We start from the raw sequence: 17486 nt of genomic DNA, 5'->3' as shown, positions 1-17486 counted from the left end.
AACACTCACAAAAATGCCATTTTTAAGGATGTTTTGACCAAAATAATTTGCCTTCTTACTGCAAATTGCTAGTGCTTAAAAGATAGTTACTCTTTCTCTAGTGATAATAGTGTGTCAATTCTGTAATAAATACAATTAAAAAGATATATGTAATTTATTCTGTGGTCTCATTGAAAGCTGTTTAATTCCTTGAGATTATATGGTTCAAAGTAAGCACAAACTCATCAGATTTCAGCAATGAAGATCATGAAAACTTCTGCACATGCAGCCAAAAGGTCCTTTTGGCTGAACTGACTTCAAGGCACGGGGCTTCTTCCTCTGCTTACAGAGCTAAGCCGCATTTTCCCATAGAAAAAGTGTCCAGTGGCACGTACGTGCTTTCTACAGCATTATGCATGCACAGACATATCCATCACTTTTCCCTGTGCTGCGCAGGTCTCCAAACCAGTTCTGAAGAGTTTAATGGTCAGCCTGTACGGGTGTTTGCACCTGTAGGAGTTGGTCAGTAAGATAAACAGCCTTTACTATGTGCAGGTACTGCTTTTGACAAAGCCATATGTTATACGCGCTGTCTAAAATTTACAGCAGTAGCTTTTCCCTAGCTTCTGACAAAGCACAGTAAACAAATAAATTAATCCTATATACTATTTTGGATCATACCTGTTTTGGACTATGAAGGATATCATATGCAGAGGTGGTAGAAACAATTGCTCTCTTATTTCCTTTGCTGATTTGTAAGGAGAGAGACAAGCCGGAAACTAGTTGTACTCCTAGATCTGTAATGGTTACACGGTCATCTAGAACTATCACTGTCTTCTCTGCCAAGATGGAATCGGAAAGAGGTGACAGAACCTTGAAAGAGAAAGCAAACGTCTTGCATGAGACAGCAACTAACTGTGTTGTAAAGCAAGATTAGACTCTAATCGGCATAACACTTCGGATTAATCTCAGGTTTGTCACATCCATGTATAACCTATAATTGATGTTTCCCCCAAGACATTACACTCATTTGTTGCTAAATTACGTTATTTACAAAAATAAGTTAATAAAACAACCAAGCACTTCAAAATTACAGCTTCATCTCAACAATGGAGTATAGATTATATTACATAGATTTGGTTTTTTTAAAAAAAAAAGTAATTTTTGTGTGCTCTATAAAACCTCCAATGAATGTAGTATAGCACAAGACATAGTGTATGACACTGATTAACGCTGAAACTCACTAAGGGAATAAATAAGTGTACAAAGCCTGGCTGATAGGAACTTGGCCTGCTGCCTTTATAGGGACAGAGGACCTGAATGAAATGAGAGTGAGATTTGCAAAAGGACTTTGAAAATCCTACTGGGTGCCTCTCTGCATTTTTCAATGCCAAATAGTCCTGTCAGTTTGCTCTAAGACCTTGTTTCTAACATACTCAGGAGACAGTCATCTTTCTACTGATGCCAGAAACAGCCGGTTCAAGCCCAAAATATTTGAGGTGCGATTTGTCTAAATTAATATGAGAAATCTACAGTGAAGCTCCTCCATTGGAGTGAGCTGCCTTCTGCTCTTCTTTAGTCACTGGAGCAGAAGAGACATTTTAAGGGCAGACACCCCTTGACCTCTTTGGGATGTTTGGTTTAGGCTGAAAGGAGCTGAGCCCTAAAAGTACCTGTTTCTTTGTGTTGACTACAAAGGAAGCTTAGAATGACTGGAACGTTATGGATGTTTGCAGTGAATAAGAAGACTCCCAATGCTCATATTCCTTTATTTTTTTTTAAGAAATATGCATGAGGTTAGACAGAGAGACAGGTGGTCAACATGAACACTCTGAAAGATTTCTGAAGATTATTTTTGTGTCCATTTTTTATGTTTCGTTTTGTGAACACAAAGGGACTAATTTTTCAAAGACGTTTAAGCTTATAAAGGTGCATGTAGATCTTTGGTAGAATTTCCTAACAGTTAGGTTCATAGTGTCCCACTTAAATTAAAAGCAGCTAGTTGTGTGCATGATGTAACCTGTTCAGAAAAATCTCACTGTGTTGCTAGTCACATTAACCTGAATAAATCCCTTCAGAAGTTTCACCTAAAGGTATTTTATGGAAGTGAAAAACAGTAAAAATGAAAACCCATTCAAACTTCCTTTTATGTTTAGCATGTAATTTTTTTTCAGCTTGTTTTTTTCTGAGAGCAACTAATTTTATAAGCTAAGTAGCTATTGTGTGTGTCCATCCAGAACTCTCCCTGCGGAAGCTGCAGATAGATCGTAGGCTGTACCTGGACCGTGGTGATGCCTTGCTCACGACCAACCAGAACTCGGCCGTCTTGAAGCTTAGCAATCTTGGGTTCTTCTACCTTCATGAAATCAGTCACAAGGTCAGTGATGTCAAACTGCCACTCAGAGCCTAGCATATAGGTCAAGTGGCCTCCAAACTCAGAGGATTCAGCTACAAACTGTGTGAGGACTCGGACCATGGCATGCTGATACTGGAGGGTACAACCTCTTCCTTTTTTCTCATCATCCTCTTCGTCCTCACTGTCACGGGTAGGCCTGTAAATAGAGGTTTGTTACCTGCATCATTTCCCTACAACGCTGCAGAGCTTCAGTTGCATGGTATTTTCAATTAGATTAATGTTATCATCATCTGCTACTGTGTGAGAAATTGGAAACCACATTTTGGATGTGTAGGTTACTAGATCTGAGTGAGATGCTTGTACAGCTTTTTTGGGCCATACAATTTAAAAGCTACTGTCACTTCTGTTAGTGAATTCTTTGAGTGGGACCTCCCAGCAACTTAAAAATATGTCTGCTACTGCTGAGATTTCAGTGGCACCACCGCTTGTTCACTATGTCTCCAAGCGGCAGTCAAATCTTGCAGAGGGCTAAGGAAAGCAGCATGAAATGTTTACGAGAGGGCAGTTCTGGAACAAACTCCTGTAGCAGCTCAGCAGGGATGGGAGAAGATGTTTTAGCATCCTTTCCTTCACCTTTGCCCATAACATTTGCATCACTTTGCTCATCTCCTCAAAACTATTCTAATACAATCAATCGGGATTCCTTGCTTAGGTAATGCTGCCCCACCTTGTCCCATATCTCTGTCTCATGGCTTCATTAAGCCCTCTGCATTTGCGAAGTATACCATGATTTCACCTTAAATCTCCTACAGTTCATGCAAGTGATATATTTAGTCATGTAATGACCACATGGGGCTTCCAAAAAGCCAAATGAGGCACTTAGGTTACCACTCAGACATCAATTACTCAGATGTACAAACCCCATGCCAGACTGGTGAGACTCCCACTCGCCCCACAGAAACAACTGCAGCGTTAGACACACTTTCTGTAACATTTTCCAACTATCTGTCCCCCTTGCAAAATCTAACTTGTGACAATATAATAGCTTTCCATAAAACTTATATGAGGCATGACAGTGATTTGTACGTGATAGCAGCGGTGTCACCCCTCACAGAATTTTGTCTGGTTTAAAACCCAGTTTCCCATCAATTCTCTTTTTATTGTTGCTATTGTTTACTCCTTGGGACCAACACATGGATTCTTGTATCTCTTTCGAGTCAGGTATTAAGCACTAGGTCGTCACACTTTTACTCATTATGCCCCCATGCTGTGGAATTCATTGCTCAGAAATAATTTGCCTTCCTCCTTTACTTATTTATTGAGCCTGAAGCCACCTCCATAGCAAGGGTGGGAAATACGGGGTAAGCCTCTTATTTTCACAGTATTTCGGGAAGTAGCTTTGTGTTTACTGTGTTCCTTTATCTTCTCCTTTGAAATACCAGCTATGAAAAACTATTATAAAACAGAATTGCTTTTCTTATAAATTGTTTTATGACAAAGTTGGCAAACAGTAAGCTGAAAATGTATCTAAGAAAAGCCTTTATGCTCTTCAAAATGATAGAAAGTCCTGGTGTTACAGAATCTAATACACGGGAAATAAATTTTCAATGCATCAATGGTTAGCTGAATACATATATTTGGCCTCAAGTACATGGTATTTGGCACAGCCTTTTTGGTTTTGTGTGTGTATAACAACAGTGTCCATCATTAGTCGCTGAATGAAACATTACTGAATAACCATTGAATTGTTAAGAAAAAAACAGGATCCTAAAACAGGATTTACATTACAGAAAGAAATTCGTCTAACAGAATTAGACTAGCTGGGTGTTTCAGGGAAATTTTCAATTGTTCTCTCCTTCCCAACACAAGTGTCGATCTGGACTATGAGCTGAAGCCAGTCAGTCAGCACAACAGCCACAAGGAGAGTACTAGAAGGGGGATATTCATAGAGCTAATGTGGCCCATGCCTATTTCGATTGCTTTATAATGCTAAAAAGAGTTAGTTGAACTCCTTACCGTTCCCATTTCCAATGTGTTCCTGTATTCTAACCCTCTTCAGCTCATCTAAATCATAGCCCAGCTCTGAATAATCTCAGACTCTGGGAAAACCAGGTGTAGCTCTGAGATTTCAGGATTTAACCCTCTTTTAGTAATACAGACAGTAACATTAGTACCTGTGCAGAATTGGAGAAGAATGTGCAGGAGCTATTCAGGTAAGAAGTACTTAGGGGATCTGGGGGAAAAGAGGCACAGGACCAGTGGGAACCAGTTTTCTTATGAGAAAAGAGATACAGAACCAATGTTCTGTGGCTTGAAGAAAAATGTTCACCTGTTCAACATTCATGATGACTTATTTTTTTTTACAGAACTTTCTGTTTCTGTCACGTAGCCAGATGTTTTACTCAGATCCAATGTGTTATTCATATTTATTTCTGTGCTTATTTATTTCTACTTTAGCTGGTTAAAACATTAGACTACTGGACTGTTCAAGAGGAAAAATATTCAAAACAACTGTGAGAGAAAGAACTTTTCAACCCTAGTGTCATATAGCTCAGAAATGTGGGTTGTGGGAAGAATGACCAGAGACAAGGAGTTTTGCCTAAGGGCCCAGAGGAAGCACTTCCTGCTCCTATTACCAGGCTTCAGACTGTACGGGCAGCCAGCACGACCAACCACAAAAAGTCTCAAGTCCAGCTCTTTCCTTGTGATATCTCTAACAAACAAAGGTAAGGTCTCCATTTCCCTACAAAAACATTTATCGGTGTTTGTATCGGTGTACTTCTCCGTAGAAATGCATGGTTTCTATTGCATGCAAATGTGGAACGTCAGAAAAGCATCCCTAAACCATGGAATGGGCAAGGCACTTTCTTGTCTCAGTGCGAAGTAAAAAGAGAGGTGTTTGAATTTTCAACACAAGCTTTGCAAATCTGCTTTAACAAGAACCAACTCAAGTTCGTTCTTTTTTAAAGCAGATGATATCCATTTCCACTTCAAAGCCACAAATCCACGATTCAGTAAGTCAGAGCATTTCAGTGTTTTGTCTCCACGGGCCCAACAAAATTTCTGAAATCCATTGAATTGCATAGTTCCCTTTAGAGTCTTAAACTTCTTGTTACACTGTTCTCAATAGGCTTAAAATTCTTCATTAAGCAGTGAGCTCATTTTCTTTTTAAGACATGTCCTCATGAATATAAGCTATTGCTGCAAATTGTGCTTTTTTTCCCCTTGGTCATCTCTGAGGTTAGCTCTGGATATCTCTCAGAATCCTTCTTATCGTACTTGCTGGTTGGCAAACTTGCTTGGAAGATTTTTTTGCTTTTCTGGAGTGAACCAGGGTTGCCAGAATTACATTTAATTTACGTTTCACACAGAGAAAGCCTTTGCCAGAGCTGAGTTAAAACAGCAGCCCTGTTACAAGGGTGCCTGCTAGCACTGATCTAATCACTGATCTGTCAACTTTATATTATAGACACTGTCTGAGCAGTTTAAGTGTGTCTCTTTTAATTTGCACCACTCTCAAACCAGGCGTCACTTTCTTGGGCCAGATGCTAATTTTCTCTTAAAAAACCTCTAAAGAAATCAGTTTTTCTGGTTCTGAATTTGAAATACTCATTAAAAAGGGTCATGTATTTAAAAAACATTTTCAAAACCCCTAATTGAAAACAAAAAATCTATTTCAGATACAAAATACAAGCCACTAGAAGTTTATTTAGTGGAAGCTACAGAAATAAGTTGCACATAGCCCCACTCGCGTTCAAGAAGAAATGCAATTTGGTGCCTTTACAGATCTTGAAAATACGGTCTACCTATTAACAAAATTCTCTATGGCCTTATCTCCATAGGACATTAAAGTCTATTAACTAAATGAGTGAATTTACAGCGTGTTCACGCTTAGTGCAGATGTTGTTATTCGCAAACGGAATGGTTTGAATCCAGTTTCACTTAATTCGCCTTAAAGTATGGCTTTATTTCTGAGTGGCAGCACTCACACAGAGGTTTGACTAAAGCAGCTTATTTTTTCCTGCATTTAACTTAGGCTAACTTTCTTGCTTTTGTCTCTAGTACTGGACAGGACCAAAGTAGAGCTACCACCTAATTAACCATCAGTTCAACAGACTTCCCTTCATAAGCAATGCCAGGTCTGGCTTAACTCTGTTTCACAGGTTTCGAAGGTTTATGCTACTCAAAGGTTTGCAGTAATGGCTTTATCAGCCATTGTTCAGTAAGGGCAGACGCTGGTAAAAGGCCGGTAAACTCTGTGCCTGATACTGACGCATATGCTGGAGTCACACTGTGTCATGTCTGCCTCCCTCGGAGCTCGTGGAAACAATGTGCTTTTTCCCAGTTGTAAATATTTACTTAAATTAAATTTCCAGCTTGTTCTGTGAGACTTTAGCCGTGCAACTCCTGTTAATGCAAGTAGAAGCCACTCGTCCCATTTAAATGTATGTGCATAGAGCTAGTGCAGGAACTTCAAGAAGAAGGCAATTATTCTGCAGATGCATGAGGAATCAAAATAAATGTTCTTGTTAGACTAGCAAAGTCTGCCTGGACCTCCTGTATGCTCTAATATTTGACTTTAATTTAAATATACACCTTTTGTTTGCTGACAGTGTGGGCTTTTTTGCAGCCCATTGCAGGAGCAGAGTTCCTGTTAGCCCGTCCTAGTTCGAGGACTGCGTACCATGCATTAGTCATGAGTTGATCCATGGAGCTGACTTTCATCTGGAAAAGGAGGTTCTTCATATCTGCAGTAGCACACACCATAGATCAAATTCTCCTCCGGATAACAGTAAAGGTTTGCCATATATTTACAGACTGATCTGGTAAAATGTATTACTGCTCTTACATAGGGGAGACTGGGATTTTTTTTCTAGTTTCTGGCATAAAAGCAGCCTGGTTTTTCTTTCTGTTACTCTAGCAAGTTCCTGCTCTTACAGCAGTTCAGACCAGGTAAAATCCAATACAGTTCAAACTGAGCTACACATGTGGTTTTTGTGGAATTTTTGTAAAGACCCTGTCTTTTTCATTGCTTTGTGGAAATTATTCAAGAAGTTAGGTAAGCAAACATGTCTGTAATCACATGTAATTTACAATTACAAACATGACAGGGTTTACAGGGAGAAGCAATACATTTTATTAGATCGACAAACACCATTGGAAAGAACAGATGTGATTTGGGGCACATAAACTCTTTTTCAGGTCTGAAATATGAAGCAGCTATATTCAGATGAAGAACAGCCATGCTGAGGCAGTAGTTTCACAGGCATTTCTTTTGTCAACAGCACCAATAAAAACATTTAAAAGATTATTGTTATATTTTGCCATCTGGCTCAGCCCCTCAGACAACTGAACCAGCCCAGCCAGGCTGAGCATGTGGGAACAAGGCAGTGGGGGAGCCAGAGGAGGAGGAGGAATGTCTGGAGGTTGCTGAAGTGTCTCTGCACAACCCCTGTAAGAAATGATTGAAAATTTTACCTTCTGTATATTGATGAGTTACTTTATAGCAACATTTAGTTCTTGCCAAGAAGACAAGGGAGTGGTATGAAGATACCAACCCTAGTGGACAGGACGAGAGTAGAAAATTGTTTTGTCTGTGGCGGGGAGAGGAATGCAGAAGACACATTACAATCTTTCCATGACTAAACCTGAAGACAGTGATACAGTTTCAGTTGACCTGTGGGCCCTGTGCGACTGAACCTAAATTTAAGACTGCCTAAGCCTGTTGTCAGGGTGCTTCAAAAGAATCCAGAAGTTAGATGCCCTTTTCAAATGAGTTTCCTTTAAGGATAGATACCAAAAACCTCATGCAAATTGTGAATACTGGCAATGAAAATGAAGTTGAAGCAATACAGTGCTGTGGCTTCCACACCTGCTGGGAAATGCTTGGATTTTAGGTTTTTGTAAAAGATTAAAGCACTCTCTTCCCTCTCTTTCAAACCTATTCTCAGGTATCACACGACAGCCTTCTCACTGTAGAGCACTAACCCTGTATTATACATACCCGGAGGGCACTGTGAAGAATTACAGGCTGAACCTTTGTTCAGAATTAGCGAATGTGGCCTTCTGGCTGTATAACTGAGTGAGGAAACCAACCTGCAGCTCCTGACTGTAGTCCAAATGTCTTTTGTGCTTCAGGTCACCTTCTAAAAACTCATCATAAAAACTCCCCCATGTTTAGGATACTGGGAAACATGTAGCTATGAAGGAGAGGAGGTATAAACAGATTAAAAATTAAAGGGGAAAAAAAACCAAACCCAGAAGGAAAAGCCAATAAATCTCGGGTAAAACCTATCCAAATCTAAAAATAAAGGAAATGTAAAAACCTTATGTACGAAGTAAATGTCAGAGTGAGCACAACTATTGCTAGTCCCAGACTGCCTGTTGATTGAGAATAACCCCCCAAAGTTAAAAACAAATCCACGTGAATGTTCCATAAAACAAGGGATAATTTATTTGTAGTTGAAACCTTTCCCGTTCACATGGGCATGGACTGCTGACACAATGGCATAAACTACCAGCTGCAATTCTGGAGAATGATACAGTGTCCATACTTTCTCTTCCACCCTTCACGGAAAATGCTTGCTGAAGATGTGCCAGCAGTTCAGATGCAATCTGAGCAGCAACAAACTCACGCTGCTTGCCAGCTTGCAAACAGCGCAGACTCTCAGACCATTATCTTTATTTCAGTTGGCCAAATAAATCAGAACTAGACACCAGGGGGTAAATTTCCAGCACTGTGTGTAATGGGTTTAAAGTCAGAATGTCCACGACCGTTAACCACAGTTGAATGTCTAACTCACTGAGCTTGCTGCTGAAAAGTTTACTCCTATAATAAACATCAACAGCCTAATCCTGCAGTCTTTTACTCAGCAAAATCCCCACTGGTTTTAGCAGGAGCTGCGCACGAGGGAGTGTTACAGCACTAGGCACATTACAGACAGAAGAAGGTAAGTGAAACTTTAAGCAGGTGGCATACGTTCAGTTCATTCATCACCTAGCACATCTCTTCCTGCCACAAATGGCAACTTTGCCTTTATCACTGGAGCAAACATACAAATTTCTGTTGTGCCAGATCCTCACCACCTCTTCTGTCATAGCCAGAAAAATGCCCACACAGCCAAGAGGTATGACAGTCCCCTTGTTTGGAACTCATTATCTGAGTAGCCTGTAAATTGTCTCCTATTACCCTTAGTTTTATGCCCTCATAAAGTGTTAGATAATTCTACTCCACTGCTGTCTGTTTGGGCTCTTTAAGGCTCTTCAATAGCCGGGACGTTCTCCTGGGCAAATCGAGTGCTTTAGCTAGAACTGCCACAGTGTTTAGCACTACAGTTACTGCTGCCAGAAATGCTTTTTTCACTGTATTATAAATTTGAGCTGGTGTCATGCCTTGTTCGCCAGTAGTATTTTACAGCATAGCCTGAAATCCACCAATATATCAGTATTCCTGGAAGTTCTTAATCATGCAGATTGTCCAAATGATGGTTATTCTACAATTGGTATTTCAGTAGGGACAGACAGAACAGAGCTCAAAATCCCTGCACTCCTTCCTCTCTTTTTTTCCGCATCCACCTTGGTCCTGGTACAACCTGTTCATCAGAATATAGACAGACAGACAGAGACACACACACACACACACACGCAGGTCCAGGTTCTTTTCCTCAGATTTGCACATCGAAGTGTATGATACGATTTCCTGAGCTTGTGTGGAATTGATTAATGCTTCAGGCAAAAGCACTAACTTTTTAAACTGTATAGATCAGCATAAAATGTAGCCTACCTATATCATTGTTGGATGTTATATTGAAGGCTAAGACAGACTGTAAAGCTAATTTTAAACAGAAGAGTTTAGATTCTGAGGAATACTCTAAAAATTGTTGTGTTCTAAAATCAGAGGCCCGGGCACGTATCTGGACTGCAGCAATGCTGTGAGCATACCTTTTATTGGCGCTGACGGGTATCCTCCAGCCTTTGATCTGGCTAAGCTCTGTATCAGAGATCTCTATCTGCAGCGGGAGCCGGGGAACCCAGACCGTCACTTCTAATTGGGTGGTAAAATGCTGGTAAGTGAAGTTAACAATAGTATCCACTTTGCTTTTCATTTCCTTGCCATTAACGAAGATGGAGTCACATCTGTCAGAAACCTTAAAAAGAGAAAAAAAAAAGAAGAAAAAGAAAAAAGATTAATTAGGAAATGAATAAAAGTTCCTGAGGAAGCACGAAGAATGATACATCAGTGCAAAGACAACTCTGACAATGCAAGTCATGCATATTGTATTTTCAGTTTTCTAATTAGTAGCAAACGGTGATAAATGGACTCCAGGGAAACAGTTGTGCTGTCCTCAATGGATACTACGCAAACTACAAAAATAATTTAATGATGTTATATAACCTATATGAATCTTTTATACTAGGCAAATTAAACTCTTCATGAATCAAACTCCGTGTGCATCAAAGTTTATGTTTACAACTTGCTTAAAGAACCTGGAAAAAATGGGGCCATATGCTAGTAAGAAAAAGACTGACTCAGAACTATAAAACAGAATCCTTTCCTTTTTCCTTGAGCACTGTAATGCTGAAAGACAAAGATCCCCTTATGGCTCATGAGCAGAAGTGCAGCAGAAGCATTAATTTTTAGAACTTCTCAATAATCGTTTTAGCAAAATGTATTCATAGTTGCTTTGTGTCATTATATGAAATCACTGCCAAAACCAGCACGTGGGCTCTACACTACAGCTCATCTACTTTCTTGGTCGCAGGTATCCTTTGGCACAAAATCAAGGTCCTGAGCACAGATCCTATTTATGTAAAGAACGCGATGTGGCAATGCATTTGACCTGCATCCTGGAAAGACGGAACTCCTTCTTCACGAGATACGGTTTTTTAACATATTTATGAGAATGTGTGTGTGTATACTTTTAGATTATATAAATATATATGCAAATTTAGATTAATGTATAACATGTTTTTATATATGTATATACATGTATATATGCATATGTACGTACATGCATATGTACTTGTATCGGTATCTCTACAGAGGTTTGCATTCTGCTTTGAAGCCAGAGAGAGGTTATAGTCTCCAACAGAGTCCATGTACTGTGGTTTTAATCTTTTAAAACCGTGGCTTATGAGACGTAGCTGTGTTACTGAAGTGGACTTTGTTCTCTTGTCAGGACTGTTCTGTGTCATGCTGTATAATGCACTGGGGCTCAGATCTGCAGGGATCCTGGCTAAACCGGTGAATAAATTCTGGTTTACTGGAGTTACTGAGATAACTCCTGTAGACTTCAGTGGGGAATATGCTGAAATACAGGTTGCTTTTGCTCTGCAAACATACCTCCAATCTTTTCTGATATTAACAGGAATTAGGGGTTACTGAGCCAAGAAAAATTACAGAAAATGTATGGCAGCCTTCACGCACCACCACCACCACCCCCCGCCCAAAACGCAGTCCTCACATATGACTTTGAATTTCAATCTCAGAATAACATAATTTTTTTCTTGAGCTCTAACATGGTACATTGCTGTTAGATGGACAGTACCTGAGTTCTACTATCATATGGAGTACATTTAATTAACAAAATTTTGCCTAAATGGCTCTCATAACTCTTTTAAGATTTATAGGCAACTTGCCTAAGGATCGGCTACTTTGGAAGCAAAAGACCTTTATGCAGGTCATTCAGTGATAAATTTTATTTCCAGAATTATTGTGACATCGAAATTATGGCCACTCTCAAGGCAAGCATGGAAGGAGAAACATTTGGGAAACATTGTGCCAGTTGACCTGTTGGTGCATATCCACTGAACATCGACCGCATCAAATGACTGTTTCACACTCAGTGAGACATGCAGCCAAACTTTTCAGATCATCCCTTTCATAACATCACTGGACACCTAATATCACTCTTCTGTACTGCTTATTATTAGGTAATAGCTTTGCTAAAAATATGATCAAGTGCCTTGAAATTCTTGTTAGAAAAGTTCACTGTCTGATGTTTTTCTCTCCATCTGCAATACCCATATATAAAGCAAAAGAGCTGCACTTCCATGTTTACCATTTCCAGGTCAGCTTCTCAGATCCTCATCAATGTACTGAAACTACAATCAGTTGCTTTTTTACTATGGGACTAAGCCAGGTTGTGAGGAATGCGGCAAAGGAAACTAAGTCACTCTTCTGGAGAGAATACTCCTTCCACTTAATGCTTAATGAGTTCAAGAATTTAAAAAAAAATAAATCTTAGCTATCTGATAAAGAGCTTAAAATGGTCTCCAGGCTCACGAGTACCACAAACGATATGGAGCACACTTGGCATCTTTGTTTCCCTCTCATAATGTGTCACAAGTGTCTCTGGAAAGTTTAAGCACATTAATCAAGCCCATTAATTGAATAAGCAGCTGAGATTCTACATCATAAAGCCTCCATCTAGGGAGTTTTGTGAGAATTAATACAAGACAGAAATAATTAAGAATACTCAAAAGAGGGAGGGATAAACATCAAGACCGGATCAGGGGAATAACTAATATCTGACATGACAGCAGCTAATATTTTAGATTCTTTTCTTGCTGCTTAAAATGTTCTTGTCTTCTTGTCAGCAGGCAAGAAAGGTGCTAAATTAGGGAACTGAAAGATGGACTTTAATTGTGGCTGTAAAAATACCAGGCTAGGCTTACAAATTTCATAGATTATATGTCTAGACAGAGCCATTCAGTCATTTATATACTGACCAAGAAGTAAGTGTAAATCAGTATATATTAGAGTATTAAGCATATCTTCCAGAAAATAATCCAGCCTTGATAAGAAAACTTGGAGAGAGACATTATTGTTGTTTCAGTTCTCTATCTAGAATTTAGGTTTACTCTGTTAGGTACAAGCAAACCAAAGAATTTAAACGAAAATAAAGTTTGTGCAAATAAGGATGAAAACTACAGCAATCAGCTGAATCCATCTGAATCCCATGATGACATATGTGAAACCATTAGCACCGTTAACCATTCTGGCTAGACTAAAGCTCACCTGAGGAAGCCTCTGTTACACTCACATGCATTTAATTACTGCCGTGTTTCATTCATTACACCTTACAGCAGTTGTTACTTGAAAGTAGATTTGGTTCATCTGAAGGAAACAAGAAACTTGAGCATGTACAGAAAATGCCCAGCACTCCTATTTCACTCGGGATCTACTGCAGACCCAGGACAAAGAATTAATTTCATCCAGGTCTTAGATGCGAGCTGGGATTTCATGCTAACAGGACTCTGACACTCCTCCGAAGTGAAGAGAGAATGAAAAACACACATTGAGCGTTGGGGACTCGGTGCCAGCTGTATTCTCTGTCCCCTTCACTTTCTCCCCTTTTAAGTCTGCTCCATACTTTTCTAGTCATTCTCTGACTGTCAGAAGTGGCTCGTGATGCTGCTGGAAGAGGAACTCGTACAACGTGCTGCTGGAATTTGAGGAGTACATGCCTGTTTACATCAGAAAGTGCTCAGGCTTGCCGTGGGGCAAGCTCTGACGCGGCAGGGAGACACAGGCAGTGTTACAGTAGCAGGTGACAACGCACAGATTTCTTTTGAGCTGCCAAATCTGAGGGAACAGAGAGGGGAAAAATGCAGTTAAATCTCTCCTGCAAACACTACACAGTGAGAAGACTCAGCACAAACTTATAACTGCACCCTCTCATCTAAAATGCAGGGAGCAGGCCTGTTTAGAAGTCTGTTACTATCCGTTGGCAACTGCCTGACAAAATCAGAAGGTGCTATTTGAGCCAGTCTGCAAGCAGGAGGGCAGGCTGGCCGGCGATGTGCTCTGCTATGCAGGTCAGGAGAAAGAAAGCTGCAATTAACCTCTCCAGGCTTTGAAGCAGGTGGTTGGCTCCAATCCCCACAAGTGATTGTAAAAAGCACAGTTTGCCCTGCGCAGCCTGTCACAGCCGCCTCGGTTTGGACTAATGCTGTACAAAAGTAGCTAGCAGTCCAAAAGAGTAATTGGGAAACCATTCCATGTTCAGGTCAGCAAAGGTTTACACACCCTTTGGGTCAACAGGTAAAATGGAGGGAATGTGAATTGACGAGAAAACAAATAACGCCTGCCGCGTGGTTCATCTTCATGGGCTGGTTTGATTCCAAAGCTTGTACTTTACCCTCAGCTTGCAGGTCATTTTTTAAGGAGACTGAATGAGACGGATGTAACAGAAAACAGTTGCAATCCTTGTGCCCGTTAACCACGCAGGAGCTTCTCAGTTAAACAAGACTTTGCTGCTGAATGCCTGCTTAGCACATCCATTTTCCTCCAGCGCTCTCTCGGGTGGGAGGGGAGAGGAAGATGCTTCAGGAGAGGCCTTACCTGTCACCTGGGCATCTCTGCAGGGTCAGCAGCACTTCAGGGCTTTCCCAGCCCATCCTGCTGCTCCAGGTTCCTCATTTTCCACCTTCAGACATATGCATTTCACTGAGAGTTACATGAACGGTGTGTGCGCACACAGCTGTGTGTTAACATGTATAATGAATTGTAAAGGAAAAACTACTACTCAAAGGAATTAATTCTGTTTAATTTGGTATGAAGCACCAGTGACTAAATGGATGTAAGAGTGATACCAAGCACAATGCCAGATTGTCCTATGGCACTTCTCATCTGTGAATTTTTGACACACAAAACCCAAAAGGATGGTGGTTATTTTTAGAACCCATTTATAGAAGGGGAAATGGAGGGACAAACAGTGTGTGTCAGAATTGGGTCTAACGCAGCCTTTTCATCTGAGAGCTATAGCCGTTTGGTTATCCAGTCAGATCCCCAAATGACTTAAATTTGAAGTTCAAATTCACCCTGAAAAGAGGTCCTTTTTACACTCGCTTTCAAAATAGCCCTCACCAGTACTTCAGCAGAACTGGCCTTTACAAGAGGAGGTTTTTGCCTGGAGTCAAGATCCACTGGCATTTAAAAATACCGAACTTTAATGGGACAGATGTGCAGACATCTACAGTTTTGTAACCCTGATTTTACAACAGCAAAACCCAACCTTATTCCAACCCCTGCCTGAGACAATGCTATGTCTGATGTCCAGTGTACAACAACTTAGGTCCAGCCACCTAAGTCCTGGGCAAACAGGCTCCCCCAGCCCTGGTCTCAGGAGCCAGAGCTCTTGTGGAAGAAGAGGTAGGAATGACAGACTGGAAAATCGCAGATGTTTATAAAAGGTCGGAGGAACAGCACACAGGCTCCTTTGCAGTGCATGTGTAAGGGATGCAAAGTCTCATTATTGTGGCTGAGGCTATAAAGACAACAATTGTAACAAGATTTTAAAGTGAATGGTGCCTAGAGTAAATGGCTCATTCTCATAAGGATCTTAAAACTGTAATTTTATGGTATTTCCTGAATGCCTTCTTTTCCACCTTTTCTGCGGCATTGTTCCTGGCATTGTCTTACTAGCCCATTAGCAAGGACTTGCGGAGATACTTCAAACCCTTACGCTGTGTGTTTTTCTTCTGCCTCTTGCATCTTTGTATATGGTCACAGCATGGCTTTATCAGGTTTTTTTCTGGTTTGGATTGTTTTGTACTTTATTATTGCTACGTGTTTGCTTTAGAAGCACAGTCTGAAATTACTTCCTCAGCTTGAGGAATCTGCCTTAGTGTTTGGGTAATAGTTGAAGACAAAAAGGATTGTTCTTCTTCCTATCACCCTCCTTCTCTCTCTTTCAAACAGTTACTTACCTCTGTGCCTTCCCTGGCTCCTGCTCCCTTCTGCACTACACACTGCCTGAAGCCATTGCTGGAGTTTCTCCTAAACCAACAAAGGGATGGAAAGATATGCCTCACGTCTTGAGACAAACAATCAAACAAAGGGTTTTCCCAAACACTTTTCAGCTAAGAAATGCTGTTTTTATTTAAATTCAGAATTATGCCTGATAGTAGTCAGTCCAGAAAATGTCAGACTTCTTGTTTCAGCTGTAGTTGTATGCTACGTCATGACATTAATTTTTCTAGTGCACAAAATTTGCCCATATGCATGTGTCAAGTGAGAACATAAAAGTATAAATTTTCATTAGATTTTATTTCCCTTTTAAAATTAAAACTAATTGGCCAAGGTTGAATTACAGTTCTGCCCCAGAACAACATGTCATCTCCTGTCGGGCTTGAGTGGCAGAGAGGGTCTGGTGTCTCACCCTGTGCTGTTGACTGCACGCAAACCTCTGCAAAGCGCTTCTGGGGGCCAACCCGTGAGACTCCTGTTCTTCCTGTACAGGTGGCAGCCCTGCTGCGTGGGACTCCTGCCGTGAGAAGTCCTATTGTCCACCAGGACCCAGAGAGGTGAGAAGCACCCCATGAGGAGGAGACATCGACCTTGCTTCTGACACCTGTGCGGCAATCCAACTTCCAAAGGAGTCCTTGCGCTGTACGTATCAAAGCATTGTATATGGCCTGCGAGGCTTAACAATGCATTTATTTCAGCCTCTTCCACAAGCAGGGATTTTTCTAAGCAGTTAATTCTGGAAATAGTTCTGTTTCCCCCTGCCCCACCTAATTACGTGTACTAGGGTCTGCAGATATTGTCTCCAAGCAATTTGAGGCAAATGGTAGATTAAAAATACACAGAGTAAAGGATGGCAAATGACATGATGCTGAAATTGAAACTAATGAAAACAGAAGTTTTATTCCCTTTTAATTTTAGACATGTGCAGAATAGTCTTGGAAGTGTCCTTTTTGAAACAATCTTTTCACGTTAATTTGTTTTTATTGGCAAATGAGTTCTCCAAGTACTGTTCTCTGGAATAGCTTCAGTAGTTTCAGATATAAGTGTTGGCTATAGGAAACCCTCGAGATGTATTCTCAGGTTTGTTTCCTACCTAGAAACAATAGCAATAGTTTGTCAAGTATTCCCCATCCCATGTATTTGGTATGTGTTTGCACTTCATCTTACCAATGAATAATAATGTTACACAGAAACAGAAACTGTGTGATTCAATGCAGTCCAATAGCGATACTTACAAATATGAATCTAATGATTTTTCCCCTCTGCTACCAGCTTTCACTGGAGAAAACGTAGAAAGTGAAATATGTCAAGATGAGCCTGAAGCGTTTCCAATGCTCTTCATCTTAAGTAGCCTTAAATTGCAACATCTACCAAGAAGAAAACCACATACTTCTACGC

At 40.4% G+C, this 17486-nt stretch overlaps 1 protein-coding gene across 1 annotated transcript in view; it reads right to left on the bottom strand.

Moving 5' to 3' along the window:
* The window catches only part of TMEM132B (transmembrane protein 132B), a 260442-nt gene that overhangs the window by 10640 nt on the left and 232316 nt on the right, over positions 1-17486 (bottom strand). Inside the window, exons 6-8 of the mRNA XM_063351141.1 lie at positions 10277-10482; positions 2258-2531; positions 661-852 (exon numbers count right to left, since the gene is read on the bottom strand). Coding sequence (XP_063207211.1) covers positions 661-852; positions 2258-2531; positions 10277-10482 — 672 coding nt within the window. The remainder of the gene's footprint in view (positions 1-660; positions 853-2257; positions 2532-10276; positions 10483-17486) is intronic.

The sequence above is a fragment of the Chroicocephalus ridibundus genome, chromosome 13 (assembly GCF_963924245.1).
Source record: "Chroicocephalus ridibundus chromosome 13, bChrRid1.1, whole genome shotgun sequence".
NCBI classification, from domain to species: domain Eukaryota; kingdom Metazoa; phylum Chordata; class Aves; order Charadriiformes; family Laridae; genus Chroicocephalus; species Chroicocephalus ridibundus.
This window is presented reverse-complemented; position numbering and strand designations above follow the sequence as displayed.